Source organism: Coloeus monedula, assembly GCF_965178545.1.
Source record: "Coloeus monedula genome assembly, chromosome: 3".
NCBI classification, from domain to species: Eukaryota; Metazoa; Chordata; class Aves; order Passeriformes; family Corvidae; genus Coloeus; species Coloeus monedula.
The window spans coordinates 34,745,163-34,772,310 of record NC_138783.1 but is presented as its reverse complement, the minus strand read 5'-3'; the positions used below and the strand labels follow the sequence as shown (position 1 = coordinate 34,772,310).

General features: G+C 37.7%; 1 protein-coding gene across 6 annotated transcripts in view; it reads right to left on the bottom strand.

Annotated features, from left to right (window-relative positions):
* The window catches only part of DLG2 (discs large MAGUK scaffold protein 2), a gene marked incomplete at both ends in the record, with an annotated part of 992,680 nt that overhangs the window by 342,866 nt on the left and 622,666 nt on the right, over window positions 1-27,148 (bottom strand). For all 6 annotated transcript variants that reach the window (XM_082277305.1, XM_082277307.1, XM_082277308.1 and 3 more), the window contains one exon: window positions 22,975-23,025. In XM_082277305.1, the coding sequence (XP_082133431.1) occupies window positions 22,975-23,025 (51 nt within the window). The remainder of the gene's footprint in view (window positions 1-22,974; window positions 23,026-27,148) is intronic.

Genomic DNA, 27,148 nt, shown 5'->3' with positions numbered 1-27,148 from the left:
GTGGTGTGATCAACACACTGGAGGGAAGGGATGCCATCCAGAGGCACCTGGACAGGCTTGAGAGGTAGGCTTGTGTGAACCTCATGAAGTTCAGTAGTGCAGTAGAAGGCCAAGAGCAAGGTCCTGCGCTTGGGTCACAGCAATCCCAAGCACACGTGCAGGCTGGGTGGAGGAGGAGGTATTGAGAGCAGCCCTGGGGAGAAGCACTAAGGGCTGTTGGCTGATGAGAAGCTCAATATCTCCCAGCAATGTGCAACAGCAGCTCATAAAGCCAACCATGTCCTGAGCTGCACCCAAAGCAGCGTGGCCAGCAGGGTGAGGGAGGGGATTCTGCCCCTGTGCTCTTGTGCTGGTGAGACCGCACCTGGAGTGCTGTGTCCAGCTCTGGGGTCCTCAGCACAGGAGAGATGTGGACCTGCTGGAAGTGAGTCCAGAGGAGGCCACAAAGACGCTCAGAGGGTTTGAGAACCTCTCCTGTGGACACAGGCTGAGAGTTCATTCTCCAGGGGTTGTTCAGCGTGGAGAATAGAAGGCTCCAGGGAGCCCTTACAGCATCTCCCAGTACTTAAAAGGTTCTATCAGAAGGCTGGAGAGGGACCTTTGACAAGAGCATGTAGTCATGGCACAAGGGACAATGGCTTTGAACTGAAAGAAGGCAGGTTTAGCTTAGGTATTAGGAAGGGATTCTTTACTGAGAAGATGGTGAGGCACTGGAGAAGTTGTGCCCAAAGAAGTTGTGGATACCCTAGCCCCTGCAAGAGTTCACTGCTAGCCTGTTGCCACCTTCCATGATGTCCCGCTGTATGTCCGACTTTCCTTTATTTTGTAAGATCATTAGATGGAAGGGGTGTTTTAGGGAAGGAAAGGGAAAGGGTTATGGAGCTGGGATATAACCACACCTACTGGGGAGCTTTCACACATATCATAATACCAGTGTACACTTTTTCTGTTACATGCTAAGCAAACACAGATCCCAAACCAGGTTACAATCCAAGTGTAAGAAGATGTGTAGAATACCAGTGGTAGAAACAAACACAGGGGTGAATACAGGGAAGCAATGGGGTATGCTATTCAGCAAGTGATGACAAACACGAATTGGAAGAGCACAGTGACACAACTCTGTTTTGGTAGAAGTGGTGAAAAGAGCTATCAGTGATTTCCAGGATAATCAACACATTCTTATTAATTTGTAACACCAAGATTTAGGAAATTTCTTCACAAACACCTTTTCCTCATGGATATTCTAACTTGCATGAAAAGACTTGGAATGAAATATTCACCATGCATAGATCAGCAGATGTGAACTTTTAACTCTTCCCCCTGTTTTCCTCACGATCTCTTTCAGCCTCACCTGGTGTACAGAGACCCTGGGCTCTGACACTTCTGTGGCCCCACAGTCACGTGCTGCACTGAACTGTGTGCTAAAACTGCATGACCTCATATCATTTACAGAGCTGCAAGGATCTGTTTAAGCTAAGGAGCTCCAAATTTGACATTTTGTACCTTCTCATTTTTGACATGTGATTGCTTTTCTGCTTTAAATTAAGAAAAAAAAAATGAAAACAATCAAAGAAGACTGACCATTAATGCACTAAGCAGTGAATTATAAATTAAATTAAATAAATTCTACTCACATGAAGAATAATTTTTTAAATAAACCAAAGAGAATGAGAACTAAGGAAAACTATCCTACTTAACCACTGAAATCTGGTGTGTTTCCAAATACTTTAATAAAATTCTGGGCATACATATTTCCTTTATTTTCAGCACTTGAGATGGTGATGATGAGTGAGACAATGAAGGAAGAATAATTTTGTTTTGGACTTAATGGACAAGAAAGAAAACAGCAATGGGATAAAAACTTCATCTCTGGCAAAAATAAGCCAGGTCAAGAACAAATCATTGACACAGAATGCACAGGTGAGAAATGTGAAATATGCCTTAAAAATAACTAATATGTAGTTGCTGAAGCACAATTAAAACTATTGGTTCCCTCTTTGCCTTTTCAGAAGAGAGGAATGATCACTGGCAAAGACGAATTGGATTCCTTGCACTCTTTTCAGGTAAGGACTGGAGTGAAAGGAAGTGGAGTCTTCGAACATAGCTAAAACTTCACAAGTGAAAAGAATCATGTTTTTGTCCAGTGTAAAAGAATTTGAATGAAGCAGCATGTATATCCTTTTGATCTCCTCCTCTATACCTGTCAAGGGACATTTGTTTTCATTACTTGATAAGGATAGTTCAGGGATAAATATTCCTTTTCCCAAGTCCATTAATAGCCATTTAGAAAAAAAGCATGACCTGAAAAGCCCAGATACCTGCACGCCAAGGAGAAAACTAGTTAAGAGTAGAGCTGTCATATCTTTTCCAATGTAAGAAAAAGTAATGAAATGATAGGTAAACACTGCAAAACCAGGCACCAGTAGTTCTGTGAAATCTCGTCAGCTTTATATAAACAAATCCATCACTGGATGAACAACAATTTACTCATTTATCAGGTGTATTGTGCTAACCCTAGGAATGCTAGTCACGAAGCAGCACTTGATTATCCCAGCACTTTACAAACACAGAAGTAGACAACACTTTCCAGGTGCTGAGAACAGCATAAAATAACTTCAGGAAACATGTCCAGCTACAGTTTGATACACCCACTCTGCCTTTCAGCATGATCCTGAGCTGGTGGGGGTGAGTTAACCACAACGCTCAGACTGGGTCCTCATGCACCACAAGCTCCCTCCTCTCCTTATTTCAGCACCAGAGGCAAATTGTATTGTCCATTCAGTTGTGGTGAACGGGTAAGGGCAGCTGAAGTTATTGATGCATAAACCAACCACCTGCTCAGGTGACAAGAGAGCACATCTGTGGCTCTTACATAGCCTGAGGAGGGATGTAGAGGACGCTTTAATGCACCTGAAGCAGGTGTAGCTTCAAAATCACAGTCTAGCCCTGGAGCACCAGTTTACTACAGGATGCATTCTGCATGCAAATGAGAATTTGATCTGCGCTATTTATCTGTCTAGATAGGCTTTTAAAATAATGAATCCTACAGCGTTGTCTGTGAGCACATTCCTCAGAATCACAGGAAGAGGTCCTGGTTTTCTGAGTTGAGCCGTATGGCTGCTGCAGGCAACTGTATAAAGTAATTTACTTCAGAAATTATTCTTACTGGAAGACTATACCATAAAGTCAGTGTTTGGACAGAAAGCTTAATGGCTTTAAAGGTTAGTTACTTTGTTTGATATTCAGCTGAAATTTATAGAGGATCAATTCAGACCCATTTGTTGTTCTATCAACAATTTCCTTTAATCTTCCTAATTATCTTTTCTCTCTGGTTTTTACCCTCAACTGTATTTACAAATGATAATAATCTCTTGTCTCAGACTTTGCTTTTCTAGGCTTAATGGGACAAGTTTTTAGAGTATTTTCAGATGCCAGCCTATTACCTACAGTATTCTAGTAGCCATTTCCTGAACCTATCTTCATTTAAATCAACTCTTTTAAACACAGGAAACCAGTCACAAATGCAATATTCCAACAGATCTAATGACACTTCGGCACATAACTTTCATATCTCTTTTTACATACAGAAAACACCTCCTTTGATATTGGTAGGCCTGCACATCTTCTTCGGTTTGTCTTTTTTATGATGACTTAAGATTAATTTACTTATACAAAACTACTTCATGAAAATCTTTTCCACCTCTGTCAGTTAATGAGCTGTAGTTACACGGCAGAAGTTCTTGTTCTTAGTTATCGGTACTTAACACATCACTTGGCATGATTACTTTTAATTACCTTTCTTTTACATCAGCGCTTGAGATTACCCACTGATCTCTTTAGCACACTGACATCCTCCCCATACTGAAAACTTTTCCCAGTGCTGTGACATCAGGTAATTTCACTGACACAGAGTACGTCAAGTAGAAATTATTTGTGCCAAGATCATTACTAAACAGGGCACATCTCAGAAACCATCAAGAAGGACTCATTAATAATCGTCCAGCCTGACAGTTACCTCTTCAGAGCAATCCCTGTCATCTCCCATAAAAACAGGTACCATCTATTCCGGAGTTTTTTTTTACTAATCCCCACAGTGCTTACTATGTTCAAGTCAAGAAAGGGAGAATAGGTTTTCTTTTCCTAGGGAGTCAGTTAAAAAAACAAGCTATCAAATTACTCTTGTACAATCTAGCTTTGCTAAATTGTGTTGAATTTTATACAACTTTCTGTTTATTTCCATAACCTCAATGTGAAGGAACATTCAGAGCTGTTCTAAGTTTAGCATGCTATTTAGCTGCTACTATGGGCTACAACATATTTTCTCCTTTCCCATTACACCAATTTTCTATATTCTGCTTCAAATGTGTGACCACTGCCTTTATGACTGTATTATAAACTTCATTCTGTTTATTTAAAATTCTAGAAAGGAAATCACCTTTCTTCCACATCTTAAATTAATTTCAGACTCTTGAAGTTTTCCTTGCTCATATGTTCTATTTTAAAATAATTTGCTACTTTGTCCTTCATTCATACTCAAAGTAAGAGCCCTTAAGAAATATGGATTCAAAATACTAGTTTGTAGATGGCACAAAACCAATAATTATTTCATCTCATCAGATAGTGCTCCAAAATTTACACCCTTTTCTATTTAGATTTCCGTATTTTCTTTTTAAGAAAGATCTTTTTCAGCTTGACTCTTGCTAAGTCTCACTGTTCTGTTAAATACTGACCTTTCAGATATACTCTTTGCCCCAGACCAATCTATTTTCTACTCTTAATATCCTTTTAGAAGTATTTTCTCCCCCACTTAAGGATCTTTCCTTAAAGCTCTTTTTTATTTTCCTACTAAGTCACAATACTCATTCAAAGTCTTTTGAAGTTTTCTCCATTCCCAGTGTTGACCTCCATAACTTAGCTGATTAATTTGTTCCATTGGTTTCCAAGAGTTCTTCCTTCACACATAGAGAAACTCAGCAAAACCATTTTAATTTAAACAATTGATTTGAAAGGATTTGGTCCTAAGTTATTTGCTAAATTCAGATCTTCTCTGAGGTCTTTATTAATGAGATCTAAAATATTACCAATTCTTTCTGTTTCAGTTACCATTTGGTAAAGAAATATATTGTCATCTAAATCCAGGCATAGTCTGTTATTAGCACCACATGTCCTCCAAACAGAGAAGTTGTGTATCCTGTGTAGTCTCCTTCTCTCAGTAAGCAGAAATACTAAAATTGAAACATCACCAAATTCAGTGAGAATAAGGGGATAGCAATAAGCAAAGTCAGGGTGATACAGATGGCAAAATAATTTCTATACTAACATTAGTCTGTGTATTTTAAAAATCAATAACACATAGAAACAGGCTGAGTGCATAAAAGCTAAATAACCCATGGGCCATTTTTCCCACTGTCCATGTACAAAATTATTAAATTTATTATTTATATAGTATTTGCATAGAAACATGAAAAGTACACAAATAATGATATTGATTGAAACACAAAATCAAGACAGAGCAAAGCCTCTGGCTGCTGTGGTTTCTGCAAGCTCTTTACCCTGTAGATATTTGGCTAAAGAATTGTAAAAGTCTTTCTGATTTGTTTGCTTTTATGAAAGTACATCTATCAGCTCTATCAGCAGACTAAGTAAGGCAATTAGCCTGTATCACCCTCTTTGTTAAGGCCAGATCCAAAATCCATTAGTGACTGCGAAGAGCCTCCTATTGACTTCATGAGGCTTTAGATCAGTTTATGGGTGTGAGCCTAAAGCAAGATGAACATGCCATCTGTATTCTCTGATGATCTGATTTCTATTCTCTACCCATTCCTTCAGAATTTCTAGTGGACCCTTTTAGTTTTTTCTTTCTTTGCATTTTGTTACTCAGCAGCTACAAGAGCATTCTCTCTTCTTCACTACCCCTCTAAGTTTCAAAAAGTACAGGATGCTGCCATTTCTTTAGCTCATATAATCTTTTCAGATTACAGCTTGCTTTCTTTTTGATTGTTGTATAGCCACATATTACTACATAAGATGGAGCAAACACCAACACACTCTTCTCTCCTCCAAATATGAGAGGACACTGGTTTTGGTTAGCATATAAACAAAACCAAAGAATAATGAAGTGAATTTTTGTCAGTTTTCAGGTTTAATAGCAGTGCTACTTATAATTCCTTGCTAAACAATACTGCTGTCTCACTAGGCTTGTTTCAAGGAGACTTTCTTGCTAAGTGCTTTACTATTTAATTGATGCATTACAAAGATAAAAGAAAGGAGAGAAAACAAATGAAAACAGAAGAAAGGGAAGGGAAGAAACAGACACTTGTCTTTGCCTTATGACACTAGAACAAAATAATTAGAAAGAATGGTTTCTCCATCCATTTAAGTCTGCTTTAAATCCATTGAGTTAATGCCTTCTTTCTCAGTATCTCCAGAACAATGAACTCTTTTCTCAAACAATTTAGTGCTGCAACAAAATAATTATTTAGGATTGACTTACTTTTTCATTCAGCATTGCCTGTGTCTAATACCTTCAAACTTGCTTCCATGGAATTCAGACTCTACCTTGCAGCACAAAGATGTTGACCGAAAATCCACAGGAAAAACTTATAAAATCAGCTCCCATTTTCTGCAGTTGTCTCTTCAAATTGATGTTGACATAATTCTTGCCATCAATTAATTAAATGATATATGTCTAATGACTAGGTTTTCCACAGTGTAAATGTTAGAGATCCCAAGTATTGTGTAATGGGGATAAGCTGCCCTTTCTTACATCCAGAGAGAACTCATATATGCTTTCCTTGCAGCACTTTTGTTTTGAAGTACGCACCATTGTCTATGATGCAAACACTGTGACCTTCAAATCCCTCAAACACTTTGCAGTACACTATTAAAAGGATTTGCTGTTGCAGGAGAGGTTTGGATCAGTTGTTCTTATCAATGCAACAACTGACATAATTTCCCAAAAGTGCTTGGATAGTGCCAGAAACTCTGAAATTAATCTGAACCATCTCCCAAATGTGTTCTGGTTACATATGTCAAAAAAGAAAGACTTAAACCCACCTGTTAAAATTTCTGGCTGTCCAGAAAATGCTTTTGTATCCTAGAAATGAAGCAGATGAGGATTCTCTAATTTCAAAATGAAAACAAAGTCACATTCCTTTCCCTATATCAGACCAGTAATCAGTAAACTGATATCATAAACAGCATCCTGAATAAAAATTTTAGCAAATATTTGGAGTAATAAAAAGACACAGCACTTCAAGAAGAGATAATCCATTGCAGCTGAAATAGAACAGGACCTGAGATCCAGTTTTCTACCCACTCACTGAGTTCACACCTAGTGTTGTATCTGGATTTTAGAAACTTTTGAAACTTTTTAAGATTAAAAATATCCTTGTACTCCCTTAAACAATTTCCAGTCTCTTTGGGAAAGTTTAACATCCTTGGGCTAAAGAAACAAATTCCCTCTAATCTATTCCCTTCCTAATACTCAAAATCATGAATTCTGACTCCACGGTAGCTTTTCTTTCCACTTTTTCCTTTGGAAGGAAGGGTCAAGCATCCCAGTATCTTATGGATGCAAATTGCCTGAGGACTAAAGTGCTTTCTTAGGAAGTGGATACTGTGCTCATAGCTCCTCCCCAGGTTGAGACCTTCATCATCCATACCTCCACTTGAATGGTGAGACAGTAACAGCTACCACATGGTCATTCTTTCCTCCCCAGTAAATGAGCAGGTTCAGAGAACCTCTGGGCAATTAAACTTCTTAAGCCATCCAAACTCAGGGACATCATGTTCATGAGTGGTGCCAGTTGAAAGACAAGTCATGATGATCTATGAGCAGCAGCATTTCTAGGAAAGCACAAGACTGGAATAAAGATCCCCAGCATCATTTGCAGCACCTGCTGACGCACACAGACCCTAAATTGTCTATGCCTAATTCACCTATGTGGCTGTTTTGGCCATCTGAGGCCCTTTATGAATCCAAGCCACAAACACCACCTTTAAAGGGCGGCAGCTCCCTTTCTGCCAAATGCGGAGAAGTAAATTCATGATTACATTATCCTGTGAACCACTTGTTTCTTTTATGACATATTTTTTTAAACCTGATCAAAAAAACCCCAACACTCACTAATTCTGATAACCACTTTACCAGGTATCTTCATGGATGCATAACTTTGATATTTAATTCTTTTTAAAGTTAATTATACAGGTAATTATTACACTGTAACGTCATCAAAAAACTTACGTTTTCCAAAGGAAAGAAAGCAATTATCACCAGATTTTAAAGAACTCTGAAAGCTAGGGCATCATTAAGATAAAGGTAGAACCAGAACAAAATAAAAATCCTCACTGGAAATGGGAGCATTATACTTTTTGATGGTATTTTCAAGAGTATTTTTTGTTATTCTAAATAAGAAAATATTTTTAAAATTTCAAGATGGAGAAAGGATTTGGAGTCATTGATATTTTGATAAAACTATTATTTTGGTAATAATGTTTACCGTTCTAGTTCCATTTTCAACTTAACTTTTAAAAATGATGGTTTGCTATTCAGATTCTCAATAAACTCTTTCTCTCCTGTAGATCTCAATGCAGTCTAAAATTCACCTGCAACTAAACCCACCTGGTTTTGAGCTTTATTTTGCTTTTATTTCCTATCAATCTTGTCATGAGTTTGTTTTTCACTGCACACCTGACAGCAAGGGATTTTTGTGGGTTTTTCAGACATGGTTTTACTTCAAATGTGTTGCTATACAATGAACCTCAAACTAACATTGGCTCTGTGGTATGCAGAAGAGTATATTGACTGAATTTAGCATCCTAGTCCTGCCACTGTATTGCACATTCCTGTTCAGAAATAGTTAATGTGGTTATGCTCTCTGTAGTGCTTCATTATTCAATTTGACTTGTGCATTTTTCATAGATACACTCTGTTTTTTCAGTGAACCAAGAGCTTTTGTATCTATAAATCTCCTTTACTAGTTAGTCATGGTATCTAGAGAGTAGATTTACCTGAGATAATACAATAAAAGCAAAATGTTTGTTAAGCATAGCAGAATAATATAACAGGAATGAAAATCTGACAAAGTCCAAAGCATACATTTGTGTCCCATAACAGCTGTTACTGTTTTTGTTTCCTCTTCATGTAGGCTGATTTTGTCTAATGCTTATTTCTCATTTAAAGTTTTGTTTATTTTAAGTGTGTGTTACTTCAACCACTTTTTCTTGGCAATTGTTTTCAACAAGCATTTATTTTTGACACATACATTATGGTTATATGCCATCCCTCCTCCACTAAATCCTGAGCAGATCTGAACAAACTGAAGACGATTTTTCCTGAAAGTTTCAAATAACCTATTAAAAAATCACTTCAGTCACACAGAGTTCAGCCTCCATTTATGGAAGAATGTTTTCCAGTGATGGCACTCTGATACATCATCTGGTAAACATTAAGAACTTGTGGGGTTGGCCTCTACTGACTCTGGTCCCCATTAAAATTTTAGCATTTAACAACAGTGCTGATGCTATAGCACCTGAAATACCCCATTCCTCAGAACAAGGAGATAAAGATATTTAATTTACAAACACAGTTTTGAAAAACTGTTACCTTTATAATTATGTCCTAGTACATAATCAATGCCTAAAAGTTAATCTAAGACAGAGGACACAAGTGTATCATTTACCTTGAACTCCTGCCTAATATAGGCTGTAGGACCTACTTAAATCCTCTCTGGAGAAAAATGTCACTTAATTCCACAACGTCTCTTCCTTATGCAGAGCAATTACTGCAAAAAGGAGACAAAAGCCAGGATAGGCTTGCAATTTCCCCCCTTCTTTTAGAAATTGAGCACACATCTGTCTCCTTGCGCTCCCTGAGACCTCCGTCTTTCAAACAAAAACGGTAGCTTTAATGCCTTCCTTACTTAATGTCATCTACTTGTCATAAAAGAAGGATGGCAGTAAAGGCTGGTATGTTGTTTCAGAGCATTTGGCTTGCCTTGCTGCTCCCTTAAAAATATGCCACAATCACAGCTATGTGTCACATATATACACCAACACGACTGAACCTGATCTCACCACTGACATGCTGCTGTGTCCCCTGTCCTTCCCAAAATGTCTGGTTTTACCCTTTATCAGATCAGTTAGTGTTTGACAACCCTTTCTGAATTCATTAATGTTATCTCCTTCTTAGTACTTTCAATATGCTCTTTTTTTCCCCCTTTTCTATCACCTACCTTTACTAAAACTTTCCTCAAGTCCCGCTCCCTTGCCATTGCTGACCTATTAACATACTTGTGTCCAGTCTGCACAGGTCTAAATTCAACATCAAACCATCAGCTCCTTTTATCTCCTTCCAGATAGGATGAAGAACACTCTCTTAAAGGTTATTTGTCATTTAAATGCATGTTTTCACTGACCAAGTCACCTCTTAATTTCCTCCCCCAAGAAAATAAATTCATGATGGTACCTGTGTCTCTGACTAAGTGTGTTTTCCAAGGTCACAATAACCCTCAAGGTCTCTCCTAAGACACTTTAGTTAACAGTATCTTTTTCGGGTAGAATTAAGCAAAACATTCCAAAAGTTTTACACATCAGGTGCCAATTCCTGTTATATTTCACATCCAAAACCTGTTCTAATCTACAGCTCTCAGTTATGCACTGTAGGTCTTCACCAGACCCTTGGTTACAACACTGAACTAAGAATTTGTATTTGGTTGATGACCAGCCAAGGAGGCCCAGGACTTCTTTTCAGTTTCACTGCTTTCAACAGTCCTTGATTTCATACACAGGCTGCATTTTCTTTCTTGACACATACTTCAGACTCAGCCAGTGAAAAATACCTGTGTTTTACCCAGAACAGGCTAGCAGTCCTTTTCCTCTAACCTACACAGACACTGGGATGAATCACTCCATCCATTTACCCTTTTTAAACATCACCAGGGTGTTAGCTCTCTTTCAATATGTTCAAATTTCTTCAGTGCTCAAAGATTTTTGAAAACTCAGCACAACAGACACAGATGATGTTCAACTAACTCCTTTAGAAATCAGGCTGGAAAATCAAGGTTTAGATCATTCTTATAATTAAAGATAGTTTTGGAGTTTATTCATACACAGCTACATTAGACTCTGAGGCCTTGCTATACTTGAATTTCTCTGATTTCCTTCCACCTAGTTAAACTAGTGCTGAAGTTTCAGGAAGATTATGTTTTTTCACAGCCTGTTTTGATGGATATTTCTCTGCTGTTGGGAGAGATGAGCAATGACATTGTTTGGAGGTGGAAAATCAGGGGAGACATTGATTTTTAATGGCCTTTGTTACTTAACTCAATGTAGCAGTCACATTTTCTTTTTACTGTAGGTCTACACACACTCTTAACTCACTCATTTCTCCCTAAGCCACATTATAATGAATACACCTAAAAAAGCCATTTTCATTTTCTAAGCTTCCTCCCAGAAAGGCCTTCCTCCCACTTGAATTATAACAATAGATCTCTAGATTTCCCATGACAATGCTTAATGTGAAATCTCTAAGCATATTCACTTAATATAAGTTGTATAGGTGTAACATTTCTCCTTGCTTAAAAATCCAATTTAGTTTTCAATATTCAGTGTTTTAATTATATGTTTATTGACAAAAACATGTGAAAATACCTCACTCTGTGTCATAGCCTTATTTCTGCTTTGGAAATTTAATAAAAATATCTATTTGTCAAATATTTATTATCACTCCTAAATAAATATTTGATGGACAAGTAGTAAGAGCACATATTTTAGCCATCTTAAAAATTCAAGGGACATTAGAAGAGTATAAAAATGCTATCTTCTCTCCCATATTTCCTAAACTTATGTCAATTTTGAAGTACTATTAAGGTCTTTGATACCAATGGAATAGGTACTTTCCCCTGTGTACTTTTCAAAGTGGACTTCAAAAGGTAGGCTACTAGACTCCAGATCCTAAGACGTGTGTTTTCATGCCATTTTTACAGCTGGCCTGCTTTTCTGTGCTTCATGTTTCTCCATCATGAAATACAATAGAAACACAAAGTACGTGATCATCCTCCTCACAGTTAGGAGAAACATTTTCACTTTAAAGAACTACTGGACATTAGCAAAGATTAAAGTTACAAGCCCGTAATTTATTTTAATGGTTTTGGAGCTTTTTCGGGGGGGGGAGGGGGGGGCAGGGGGAAGAGGGGTTGGTTGGTTTTTTGGGCTTTTTTTTGTTTGGTTTGGTTTTGGCTTTTTCGTATACAGTGTATACAGTGTAATCTGTTAATGGCAATCTTTGTATTACATTGCTACCAGGAGCTCTCTTCTCCTTTGCAGGTGAGGTACGGGAAATGTGGAACAACATGAACTCTGCAAAATTAAAAACCACTCAAATAATAAATTATTCATAGAATTCAGTCAGAATTCATATATCACATTAAGTTGCATAAGATGACTTTCAAGCCATGCTTGAGTCTCACCAGCTAGGTCAAATTCTTAGGGTAAAGCAACATCTTGCAGTATAAAACATGCATAAGCAGCACACAATTGCTTTTCATCTACTTACTGCTTCACATACCTGGAGTTACCTTATCCATTTGACATCTAGTTTCAGTTTTAAACACAGGGACAAAATTGAGAGGAAACAGTCTGTATCATACAATTTCAAAGAATTTACACACGCTACAAAGTTGGCCATGGCTCCTGCAAAACTACTTTGCAAAAAAGTACATCAGATAAATTATTGGCCCTCTTGTGACAAGGAAAAGCTTCTTTCCTTCACAGAGGCAAAGATAAGCTATAAGTGGTAGTTCTAAATGAAAGGCAAATGATCTTGTGACTGCTTCAAATACAAATGCATATGAACAGAAAATAATTGCAATGCTGCATCGAAAGAACAAATTTGAGTTTTTTATTGAGATAATGTGTTAAGATGCACAGCAATGACAGTTATGGAATTCAGTCTGGGTAATCCAGCAATTTTTTCCCCCTTATTAATCTACATCCTTGCAATATCTTTCCCTACCAAAATGCATACTGATTCTTTGAGGTTGTACAACCCTACCTTATGCATTACAATTGATTCTAAATTGTAACAAAAATGAAAAGTAATTTTCTGCAATGAAAAACATTACTTTTTCTAAAAGACAAATCCAGTACATTAAAAATGCCTTTTTAAAGTCCTGCCTCGAAAATGACCATCTTTGCTGTGAGGTGATTATTATCATCTCCAGAATGAGTCATTTTCTACCGGTAGATTGAGGTTCATTTTCCTCATTTACTTAAATGTACATATTTTAAATCTACATGCTATTTGCCAATGACAGTTGCAAAGCTAAATGAAAACTGAGTCAAACCAATTCTTTGTACCTCATATTCTTTTTTTCTGCAGTGCTTTCTCAGTGTTTCTGAAAAAAGATTCCTACATAGTTTCTTGGAAAAGACAGCATTTCTGACAGACATATAACTGATTTTTTAGTGTATACCTACCCTGCCTCTAGTGCTCCAGAAGCTTCTATTCAGGACTAGAATGTTTATTTTGAAGTCACACTTGCAGCTGTGCTCATTAGTGGCTAGTGCTGATTGATGTGGTGTATCACAGGGTGGGACACTTCAGGTTTCCTTGGGTGGCACACTTTGATTGATTTCTCCTACAGGCTTTTTCACAGAATCATAGAGTCATTAAGGTTGGAAAAGACCACCAAGATCGTTAAGTCCAGCCTTTGACTGAATACCCCCATGGCCCCCTGACCTATATTGGGAAGATCCATGTGTACTTGTTCTTTGAACATTTTCAGGGGTAGTGACTCCACCGTTTCCCTGGGCAGCCTGTTCCAAAATGCCAGTTTATGCCAGTTTGGAAAAGTCAAACTGTGTGAAGCACAATGCCTATTTCTTTGCACTTCCTGAAAACTGGGACACAATCCAAGCACTGAGAACACCCTTAAATCTGGTTTAAACTCCTGCAAAATTATTTCCGGGCAAAATTAAGCTGGAGGGAAGAGGTCTGCTCTTCTCCATCAGACTTGAGGACTAGGATACAGCACCAAAGGCAGCCCTGTTTCATTGCACAAAGCTTTTTTCCTTTAGACCAGTATTATCTACTTCACACTTAAGTATTCCTTTCAGAAACTACAGTATTCTGCAGATTTGACTTCACTGTCAAGACAGCTTCACAAAATGCCTGTGCTCACTTTCCAAACACCAAACAGAAGTGAGATAAAGCTTGGACTTCATCAGCTACAGGTAACAAACTGACTGAAAGGCCATATCTTAAATAGGTTCATCTAAAGTGAACACGATTTTCATGTAAAGTTGTAAATAATACAAAAAAGCAGCAGAATTACTCCCTGAAAACTGTATGTTGAGAGAGAGTGAGTTAGGAAATGAAAGAAAAGCAATAAATGGGTGATATTACCTGAAAAATAAAATGTCAATAGAACAATAATAATAATTTAAAAGAACCAGCAGCAGAACATTGCCTCGAGGCAGCTATGATTTGCATGAAGTAACTTTTCAAATAATAGGTAACTCAAGGTCTCGGTGATCTTGGCAAAGTTAAAGGGATAAGATTCAAGTAGAGATAAATATGAATAGTTCTTTTTTTCCTATACTCACAAAGGTAGGTTTAACTTTTCAACTTTTCTTCAGTTTTGATATGAAATATACACATTTTTCCCCTGCAGTTGACTTATTTTGTTTGTGTCACTTTTAGAATACTTTCTAATACTGTGTTAGTGCCTTCTTTCTAGTGTCTGTATTTTCTACTGATGTGCTCTCCCTGAACAAGTTCCCATTGAAAAGTGAATTTTCAATGGAGAGAGTTTAAGTAACTTCAGGCTTGTGATTCAATATATTGGAGAAAGAAATTTACTCCTCTGGGAACAAAACAGCTCAATGTTTCAAGTGACCCTTATTAAATTTTAAAAATTATGGCAAACAATCTCCAGTTCCCTTTGTCTGCTTGAGCATTCTTCAAAGCGGCAAATTATTTTGAAATCACTAAAATGCCATCGTGTGCTTTCGTAACAGAATATTCAGTTATTTAAAGTTTCTCACTTAACAAGAAAACTCTCCTAATCTTCCCTGGACCTCAAGACTCATTGAAACAAACTGTGAACCCCTGATCTGAAGAAATACCCAGAAATTATTATATGAATCAGGGAATACATAAACATTCAAAGTTACATATACAAGTGAATAAAAGCCTAATGAATCCATAGTTTCTTTGTCTTGGAAAGCTTGAGTCATCAGGTGTAAATCCAAGCTATGTATTTTTTTACTCTGAATATAAAGCTAACGCACATGCATGGGTGGAGACATCCTTCACTGCAATAATGCCTTTAGAGGAGCTTAAATGGCATTGCAGTGATACATCCAAAGAAATACACTATTCTGATTCATCCAAGCTAGCATCCATGAAGTGTTTTTCAGATACTTAGATTTAAAAGCAGAATTCTAAGAAAATAATATGAAAATAGTAATTTCTTTGATAGGCACCCAGAGGGAGCTAAATGTATAGTGCTATTTCAGCTTCTTTTTCTAAGCACAGTGTAGCAGTTATTTTTTTTTCCCCGCTATTCACTTAAAGCCTTTTCCTCTCCTTTGTCTCCCCTTTCACGGCTTTGCAGATTTCCTGTCGTGCCTATTGGGATGCGAAGTGCTGCGACTACACAGCTGGGAAAGGATGTACCCTCTGCACAGCTGTAGCAATGATGAAATATAGGGCAAATCTTCCTTACAAACAAAGGTTCAAGGGAAAGCCACAGGCTTTCTTAGCATTTGCCCTGGATAACTCGAATTCTCCTGGCAGCATGTATTCTGAAGCAGTCCAGGTATCACTATCTGTAGATAAGACTAGTCCACCTAGTCCTGCCACTGTTTCCAGGATGCTCTCAAGTGCTGCAGAAGTACAGTTCTACTTCGTCACGCTCCTTAGCCATATAATTGTTAACAGCAATAATGATAAATAAAAATAGTTTGTCCCACCTCTAAAAGGGATGTAATATCTGACAGCTGTTCCTTCACTTCTCTTAGTCTTCACTTTCAGTAGTCTTCAGTAAGACAGTTACGTGGGCTTACTGATTTCCAGTCCCAGACACTGAATGTGGAGGATGACAGCTAAGAACATCAGGCAGGAGCCTCCGTTTCTCAAAAGGTAAAGCCCACCCTCTCCCAGCTCTTCTGCCTTTCCATGCATATTCCAGCATGTTTTGTACCTCTACCACGCACTGGTAGAACAGGCCCCCACAAGACATGTAGTACAGCTCTGTGACCAGAAATAGTTTCAGCATAATAACTCTGACAGAATAAGAACAAATTTTTCCAGTGATTAGTTATATTTTGGGTACCAAATTAGGGCTGCTCTGAGGTGAAAGAAAATCACATGCTTTGGGCGAGCAATATTACCAAAAAAAAAAAAAAAATCAGACTGTTCCAAAGAATCTTAATTTAGGTCATTGAACTAAAGCAACCAAATTCTGCAGTTGTTTTGGAAAATGTTGACCTGGTATTTCAGTGTCCCATTAGCAGGACTGCACATTAGTTTCTTTCATTGCTAACTCCTGCACAGCCTCAGGTCAAGGCAAAATCTGGTAAGACACAAGAGATGAAAGGAGAACACAGACCTTGCTTCAGCCATTGCATTCAGGGGTCAGAGCCTGCCCTTTCCAGTACTTACAAACCTCTCTGAAGGTGAAAAACAGCCACTGACACAATTGAGCATCAATTCTAAACTCAGATGTGATTGGAATTAGAATGCAGAACAGAATTTCCTGCACAGGGATTGCAAGCACTACACATGTATTTTCAAGGATCTTTCTTAATTTCTTATTTCACAGAACTTTGTTTTATACATGCACAGAGAAATACACTGCAGAGACTCTATGTGGATACACAAGAGATCAGTATTTCAAATTGTTTGAACAACATGAAAAAGATGGGATTTTCATCTTCTGTTTGCTGATAACTCAGTACCATAAATAGACACTCCTGCCTCTTCTTGTAGGCCCCTTCCAGGAAAAAAGAATCCTGTGGGTGAGCTTTCTAACAATAAACACCTATAGGTCACTATTCTACTATGAATCTGGTATAAACTAGTCAATAAGAAGGATTCTGTTTTTGAATTATGACTTACTTCAGTCTGAGGCTACTACCACTTAGGAAGCAGGCAAAGCCTATCAAAGAAGAAATGTACTAAGGGCACAGAGAAAGCTTTCAACTATAAAGAAATCATTTATAGTTCTGCAAAAATAAACACTCAGAGAGCAACTCTGAATTTGGTGGAGCTCATCAGGTACCTGAGGGACACTCATTTTAAAAGATTTACTTTCTCCTGTTGGAAGATGCCAGACTACTCCACTGGGGCTGTTGATAGTTGGATATTGATTTGTGCACTCTGGGTTCTCAAAAGGCATCTATGGCATGCACTTTTAAACTGTGAAAATACCTTTTCCTAGCAGCCATTTCTTGACCACTCCCTTCCACTCTGTTAGATTTCTGAAACAATTAAAGGAGGACTTTCTTGGCACTGTGGTGTCCTACAGTCTCAGTCCTGGGACGTCAAAGCAAATTAGTGCATGAACTGCTGTCTAAGACCTTAAAAAAGGCAGAAAGATTCACTACTGACTAATAGTGAAAACCTTGTTTCCCAGTGCGGCAGGGGGAGGGACCTCAACATCCCAGACATACAAAAAAATGGTGATCTTGGCTGGTGACAGGCTGGACATGTCCTGAGCATATCCTGGACTGCACCCAAAACAGGGTGGCAGGTGATCAAGGCAAGTGATTCTGCCCCTCTGCTCCGGTGAGACCCCACCTGGAGTGCTGTATCCAGCTCTGGGACCCCAACATAAGAAGGATGTGGATCTGCTGAATGCAGAGGAGACCATAAAGGTGATCAGAGGGCTGGAGCACCTCTCCTGTGAAAACAGGCTCAGAAAGCTGGAGTTGTTCAGCCTGGATAAGAGAAGGCTCCATGGAGATCTTAATGCAGCCTTTCAGTACCTAAAGGGGGCTTGTAAGAAAGATGTGGACAGACTTCTTTTTAGCAGGGTCTGTAGATGTAGGACAAGGGTTTTAAACTACAAGAAGGTAGATTTAATCTACATCTAAAGAAGCCAGTTTTTAGAATGAGAGTTGTGAAATATTGGAGGAGGTTGCCCAGAAAAACTGTGGGTATCTCATCCCTGGAAACATTCAAGATGATGTTGGATGGGGCTCTGAGCAACCTGATCTAAGGGAAGCTAGATTGCTCATTGCAAGGGGCTTGGACTAGATGGCCTTTAAAGGTCCCTTCCAACCCAAACTGTTCTATAATTCTATGATCTCTACAAAAACAAGATATATAGATAGGTATAAAAAAATAAGACATCAAGTCAAATTAAAACACTTGCGTTATTCAGTACAATCGAATCTCACTGTTCTTCAGTGTTCAGTGGAATGCACCTGTTGACATCTTTGAAAATTTCTACATAGGAAATTAGTGATGAAAAAAAAATGATTAATAACACAGTAGTGATTATTTTTCAGGTTTACAAGTATCAAAGTAATTAAAAGCTGAGGCTTGTAATAAATTATTTCCTGAAATGTACAAGGATTTCTTTTTCCACTGCTTCCTCAGGATTTTTAAATTTTAGCCTTTAAGCCATAATTTCACAGAATACTCTGAGTTGGAAGGGACCCAAAAGGATCATCGAGTCCAACTGTTGGGTGAATGGCCCATATGGAGATCAAATGCACAACCTTTGGTGTTGGTGTTTTTAGTACCACGTTCTAACCAACTGAGCTCATCAAAGCTCACTTATGACTAGTTTTAGCCTTTCTAGTTAAGATCTTAAGAAGTCCTTCAATTTGGTGAAATGTAGAAACCCAACCTTTTAGAGAATGATAATCTTGGAGCAGAAAAATTAGATCTTCTGATGGTGGTTCTTGATGTCACTGAACTATCAAGTCAAAGGAAAGAAGAGACAAAATAGATTTTTAGTTTCTCCACTGAACAGAGCACATGGTGAATACAGAGTTAAATTTATCAGAGTTAACACAGCAAACTCCAAGATGATACATCATCATTGAGAATTTACTCTTTTGGAAGATGATTCTATGAATATATTTTACCTGATTTTCTAAGGAAATAATTATGCTATGTGAGCATTCAGGCCTTTCTCTCCATCAGCTGTACTGAGAAAATAGGCAATTGCAATGAAATCTGAAAAAGTGAGGAGGAAATGAAACAAGTTCCTAAAAATTTTGTAAAACAATATGGTTCATTAAAGAACAGGGACATTCTGCAGTGTAACCTGAAATGTTATGACGGGCCAGAAAATTCACAGGAGTATAAAGAAGAAGAAATAGAGATGCTTCATGCATGTCTCAACCTTGGGAAAATTCTCAGTCAGAGCTCGACCTGTTCAGATACCAGTTATTTAATCTCAGGATGCAAATGCACTGGGTACCAGATGTCTTTAATTCCAGTGTTGATAGAATTTAATTTTTCTGAACAGTCTATTCCACAAAAACTAACACCAGTCTCCTTTTATACAGATAGAGAATGACAATACATACTGAACATGAAAAGAATCTATGAAAACAGCTTTACTAATCATAAATGTCCTCTTTTTGTCTAAAAAGCAGGCAAGGTTAGATGAGCAGAAAGATTCTGAGATCCGAACTCAGATTTTGAACTCAGCATGAATCCAATACAAGTCCTTAAGTGACCCACTGTCTTAACTTTTCTTCAGAGTAAGTATTTATATTGCCTGATATTCCAACCCCTATTAAAATTCTTTCTTCAGCATCTGTCTCCAAGCACAGCACTTGTACCAAGGAGTCAATCAATTAAAACTTTCCTCCAGCTTAGGGAAATTGGTTAGGCTTTGTACCAGAGACTATTTGATTATCTCTTACACTGACCACTGATTTGCAAATGCCAGTCAGTCTCTTGATAGCACTGGGCATAGTTTTTTCAAGTCCTTCAGTAATGGAAGACTAACATCACTGCACGAATATGACTCATTTTACATAGAGTTTCCTTTTAAAAATTTCCTTAATATTCAAGCCAGAGCAAGGTAATGTTTTGAAGGATTTTGAAGAATTTTGTCTGAGTGAGCATTTGGGCATTGTAGTTTTTCATGAATCACAAAGTTAGTTTGCACCTGGATCTGTATTTTATGCTGGTGAGTTAGCAGAGAATCTCACATATTCTCTGAGGTATCTAAAGGAATTTAAACTGTCTTATTTTTTTTTTCACATAAGAGAATTTGTTTGATTTCTCTTAACTCTGTAACTGTTATTCAAGTGTGTTTTTATGAGAGCTCTAAATGATTTAACAGCAAGCTCAGAGATTGGTGAAGGTACCTGATAAGTGGCTGGCACAACTGAGAGTAAAAGGATAGGAGCGTCCACTAAAGAGAGGGCTGACAGGGGTGCACTTAAAACTTCTTTAACTCCTGGAGCAGCACTGATCAGATTTAAGGTGGATCTGCCTCAAATTAATTGTCTATGTCAGGTCTCACTGAAGCCTTTTAATCTCAAATCTCCAAGTATTTTTTAACTGCAAACTAGGGCACAACATTTTAAATAGAAACAACTGAATAACATTATTTCAAAGAGAAAAATATTTTTAAAAATCTTTCTTCACAAGCCCCCTGTAACCTTGCAGTCAACTTCTTGGTACACCAGCATGGTCTTGGTCAGCTCAGGGATGCTCAGCAAGCCCTGCCCTTTCCTTCCGACCAGACCATTGGCAGGCTTTGCTGTTGGCATTTTTGGGACCTTGCTGATCTGCTCCCCAGCTCCACACTGGACACTTTGTGCCAAGGTACACAAAGTAGTCTTTTTACCCCAAGAGATGTCTCCATCTCTTCACAGTGGAGCAAAGCCAGTAACTCTCTTCAGGAATAGGTCCCACAAATCCATGTCACCTATGGATGAAGGTGATGACCTAATAATTAAATTAATGGTGTCTATAGAGACTGGGAAGTGCTCTGAAGTAATCAATCCCATACCACCTTCCCTTTCATTCTATTATTAATAAAAAGCAGGTAAGAGTGCTAAAGCCCTAATATACTCTCAATATATATTTTTTTACATTGTAAAATTCTTTAAATTATACTGATCATTTCAAAATGTGTAAAAATTTCATGAAGAAAATCATTGATGGCTTTGGGGATGCAGAATTCTGCGACTTGAATAACTGGACTAAAATGTAAAGTTTATTACTAGCTGTTTGATATGGGCAAACTACATTTTTCTCTCTCAACAGCAGCAACTTTAATAGCTTTGCCATTAAATACAGAAAGATAATTTCCCTCTAAGTTCTAAAAGCAGTTTAGTGGAAGAAAATGGATAATCAACATGGAGAGTATCTTTTTTTCTGAAAACGCTTTTAGTCTGACATGAATGACATCTATTTAAAGGCAATCACTTGTGTTTTATATCTCACACAAAAACCAGAAGACACAGTACCCTGCCTTTGAGACAAAACACTGATACATGTGACAGAACATATCAAGCAGTAGCAATCAGAAGCTACAGATCCAGCAGCATCGAGAAAACAACTGAAACATTGTCCATAAAGATCTGTATCTCTTCTTCCTATTGTTGTTCAGCCTGTAACTGATATTACACTGCACTATGAGTAAACAATTATCTGCATCTGCCAGGTACAGGAGATGCAAATCACATTTGTTCTGCAGTATGTACGCTGGTAACTTCCACATCTGTTAAAAATAAAGTGCTTTTCAAAATATCACCCAGGAGGCATGTGTTCTGTTTTCTGTTCAGTGACCTTTGGAAACTCTAGTCCAATGAATAACTAGTGATGCACAAGTAAGTTGAGAGACAGTAGATAAAAAGTGCCTATAACCTTATATGTTATCTGTTATAAAGATGGCTATGATAAAAAGATATATTGTTCTTTCATAATTTGTTGGAGAGAGCAAATCAATGAGAACATGAACTTGTATCCCTTTAAGTTGAATGGTTGTGGAATTCATTATCCTGGACAATTAAAAATATAACATGCAGAAAAAGTGCAGTGAATTATATAATTTAAGTATCTAATTTAATGGTAATTTGCTACCTTACAGGAATTTTTTCATATGGCATCAGCCACACCTTGATAAATCTGGCCTCACATTCAGTCATTTTATGTAGAAAGAAGCTGAACTGCGCTTCAAGATTGAAAAACTTCACATCCCCAAGATGGTGGTAGGACACTGAAGGAATTCAGCAGTGACATTCTTGTATCCATTAGAAATCTTTGTAAGCATTATGACACATTACAAAGCTTAGACTTTCTTTCTCGTACCATTCATGGCCCATTTGGCCTTGATCTTTGTCAAAGTCAGCACTGTAAGGACAACAGTTGTGTAACCAAAAGGCAAGGAAAAAACACCAAATCCAGGGAGACATGGTGCAGCACATATCTCTTTGGTTTTGGCGCTGCTTTCAAACCACATTACCAACAAAGCCTTCACTGCAAGCCCTGATTACAGCTCAGGTAATTCAGCCTTTGAGCAAATGTATCTTTTACACATAGAAATGGTCTATAGCTTTTATGTAGCCACTTGAACATTAAAAAGCCTTTTGAAATTTTTCTTTTGTACTATAACACTACCTGTCCTCTATTATGCACATATTCAAGAAAAACAAAGATTTTAAAAGAGAATACATTCCACAGTTCCAGGTGACAAGCTAAAAAGGGAGTTACCAAGTCACAGAGGCTCTTCACAATAACCAAACACCCAACTGAAAACTGAACAGAGTTATGGGGAAGAAAAGCATTTTGAACGCAAGTAGCTAAACCTGATAATAGCATGAAAGACTTACTCGTTGCATCACTCACATTTTTATAGTTTAGAATTAACAGTGAACACCTTTATTCAAATTATAAACAATTTTATTCTTAACCAATTTCATAATTAATTCATAATTATTTTTATTACACATATTTTTTTTCTGTAAGAGAGAATAAATCACACTTACCCTCTCCAAAGTAATTTCTTCAAATTCATATTCAATTTCTGTTCCATTGACCTAAAGAAAATAAAATCAGAAAATTCCTTAAATCCACATGGAAGGTAACTTCATAGGCATACTGTGATAGAGTGTGTTTGTGGACTTTGTGCAAATGTTTAGTTTCCAAGGTAATAGTTTCAAGTCAAAACAGAAGACCTGCTTCTAACAGTCTCACAATGGAAGAAAAATTATTTATGCATTGTCTTACAAGCTCCAATTTACACTGCAATACATAAACAGTCAGGAAATTCACAGTACTTATATAAAAATCACTCTCTGATACATACACTGAAATACATCTTGTTTACTATATTAACCTAGGGCAAGAACATGACAGAGGACCTTTGCAAGAGACAGCTGAATGGCAAAAAGGCACAGAATGTTAATGTAATTCTTAGGCTGAGTCTCAGTGTCAAAATAAATTAAGCTACAAAATGTAGAGCACCAAAATGGATTGTGCTGGACAAGAAATCTATCAGCTGAAGACACGACACTGATTTAAGCAGTATTCTGAAACCTTGTTCCAGTCTCACATGGATTTTTTTTATCCCTCCAGGCAACTCACTTAACATACCTTTCTTCCTTTTCTCATTTCTTAAATGGGTAGAGCAGAGCATCTGAGAAAGCCACAAAGGCTCACTATATGGCAAGTAAACTGCAGAGCAATGAAAATATTTCTATCATTAAAATCTCAGAAGAATTTCAAAGCATCACTTTGATACAACTAGTCAGCAATTTTTTGACTTGGCCAGAAGGTATTGATTAATTAAAAAAATACATAAATATGTTAATGATCGTATTTTAGTTTTTGCAACAATGGGATATGGAAAATAGCTTTGCTTTAGTGTTTTACTTAATTTATACTTAATGAAAAAAAATATTTTTCAAGACCTAAACTGAAGGAAAGCATTGGAATTGACTTAATCTTGGAGGAACAAATTTGTTATTTCTCAGAATAAGAACATTATCAGTCCTCCCCACTCCCAACTGCTAATTTTCTGTATTAGACTCCTAACTGCAATCATAAAACACTGTACATAAATCATTCTTTATCTAGTCAAGCACCTTTCAAATGTAATTAGGTACTTCTCTTGTGAATATTATAACAAGGTGCATGTATCTGCCAAACAAAAGCTTCCTAATAAATCCACCAACTATTTAATTTGTTTACAATTCAAGATCTGATAAACCATAAAATCAGTAATAGAAATACAATCCAGAATCTGTGTTGAAAAGGAAAGAGAGAGAAAAGTCCAAACAAACAACTCATGCTTAACAACTGCATGAAAACACAGCATCAGTGAATAAAATATTTAATATGTGGGTTTTTTTAGTTTATTACGATTGATTAATCACATCACACTACACTAAAACCAGAGATGAACAAAAAAATTTTACAACAGGATATTTTCCTGTCCTATGTTACCACTTTAATGCTTTCTGCATAGACTCTTTTATTAATATAGGCAACTTACTAGCTATGAACATCTTTACATCTATTCCATTTTTCGTCCTTTCTTGTCTAATGATAATGAAATCAAAGCTATCTATAAGTCTCTGTTTTCATGAACTTCTCTTTCATCTTAGGTTGGTGGATAGCTCTGATCTATGTCTTCAATTCCTCAGTCTTGCTCTATAAAGCTGTCTTTGCTTCACTGCTTATAATCGCTTTTCCTTTGCATTAAAAACTCATTAGTGCAGCAAAAATGGGAAAAAGAGGGATACGAGAAGTGAGCAACCTCTGTGGAAAGATGAAAGGAGAAAACACAAGCTGAATACTCAGTTTGTATTTGCACACAAATGATACTTGCTTATGACCATCTGAGGGGTTTCCATTATCATCCACAGTGGCAATTCTGAAAATGCCTTCAATTCAAATTGAAATTAATTGCAGCAGAGATCCATTATCATGCTTCATAGCAGCAGGGGTGATATGAATTAAAAAGCTGATCTTGATCCAGCTCCTTTTGTTATTTAAACATACATGTCTGCATATGCCGTTCACTGCCCTTTTTTGTTTTGCTGGTTGCTCAGCAAACCAATGCAGTTATTTCGTAAAGGATCGAGTAAGATTCTGTATCCACCTGAGGCAGGTGGAATGATGGTGTATGCAGTACCATTCATTGCTAGCACCATTTTACTTCATATTTAGACTCTCTGGCTGCACCTACCCTGCTAAATTATAGTCAGTTTTCAGCCAAGTCTCAGTGCTTAGGGCTGTTTCTGTCTGGAGCCTGCTGGAAGCAAATAGCCAAGGAGTAAGCCAACAGTTACGCAGGAAGAGAATCATGGCTCCAGCACTGGAACTGGCTTGTTGGTGCTCTCATTTAGCAGCATATGGACATACCCTCTGTTTTTGTACATTTTAACTCGACAGTGTCTGGCCTGTTAAAGCACCAAAACAAGCTGTCTGAACCTACAACTTCCATTTCTTGCAAGCAGAGGCAACCTATTCTTGTGTCTCTCTTTACATGAGTTTTCTAGTCCTGCTTTTATATCAGATTGCAGCAAGAACACATAGCAAAAATTACTACAGCCTGAATTATTTTAAAATAACTACGAAAAATTACAGACGTTTTCATACAGTTTTTTCTTCTCCACAATCAAAGAAATTATCAGCATTCTCCAGTTGTTTGGGAAAAAATCTTTCTAAGCTTCCAGTAGTGCACACTTGCCTTGATGGGTATCTTTAATCTCAAGCAAAATTTACATTTGTAATGCTAAAATGTGAGGCAGTCATCTAGCTCTATACTCAAGTGAGAAAAAATAGGCACATGAAGATCTTAATTCATTTCATCCTCCGGTAGAAATCTCAGGTAGGTGAGACGAATTGTACCCTGAGGTTTCCTTTCACTATGTACAAACAGAGTCTAAAAACGATGTGTGAAGTTTGGTGAGCACTTGCCTTAAATCTGTTTTCTCTGCATTTCTCCTGGCTATAGACTGGTAACAAACTTCTGCTTAAGGGATGCCGTATGTCTTTCATCATTATGCACCACTTAAAGGCCGGATCTCCGGTTTAGCAGCTTTTCCGATTGCTTTTTTGGGCTTGTCTGCACCTGTAACTGGCAGCACATGCCCAGCATGATATCTAGCACCTGCTCCCACAAGCCCAACCAGTCAGGATACCCACAAGGAACAATTCAATCTTTCCCCTTCTCCAAAAGGCAAGAAATGCTGCTGTTGCCTTTCATCTCTGATTTGGGACACTGATGTGCACTCATCTGAGAAAGATGCTCAACAGCCCCTGTGACAGTAAGGGGCACAGGACTGGTAAGGGGTGCACAAGATAATCTCCCTCCATGGGAAGACACAACCAGCTGCATCCCTTCAGGGCACAGGGGCTGGAACCAACACGTGTCTCACCCAGGAACTTGTATTTCTGACAGAAGAAGATACTGCTGACCACGACAAAATGTACAAGTGCTACATGGGAGCAGATCAGCATTAAATCTTTAGGTAATTTTGAAGGCCTCTGTTGCATGGCCAAGGTACACTTGCAATGCAAGAAGGTTCTCAGCCTCCTGACCTTACATACATTCATGATCCAGAGCAGGATGAATGCAAGGCCCTTCTAGAGTAAGTTAGCAAAATTTAATTAAGCCCCAATGTTTAAAAGAACCCCTTGCAAAGGCAAGGTAACAGTCGCCTTTCATTCAGGGCTGCAGCAACTGTTATTCTAGAGGACTTCAAAACATTTGACAAGAAAATGTCTTTACGAAAGAGAGATGTAATGTATGGTAACTATCTAGACTCCACTATTCAAGAGAGATTCCTCTCGTCGCTATTAGAGTTCACTTATCTTTCTAAGAAGAAAGCACTAGTTACCTTCAAATGACTCCTACTTTCAGGAGAATGAGAAATAAGAAACAGGTAAAGGGAAGTTTTTACATAAAATTTTGTGGAAAATCTGAAATAAAGCCCAGCACACAGAATGCCAAAGTAAGGACGTGACAAACTCAGATTAGTTTGTTCCTTTATGTGAAAACTCTTTCTTTCTAGGAAGCTTCTCTCCTTTACTGCAGTTTAAGGGTGACAGCAGCAGCTGAAGTAGTCCCTTACTGAAAATCAGCTCTACAGATTATGCTAGATTCCTAAAATCCTCGAGAGAAACATTCTGTTGTGTTCTTCATTTTCTGCC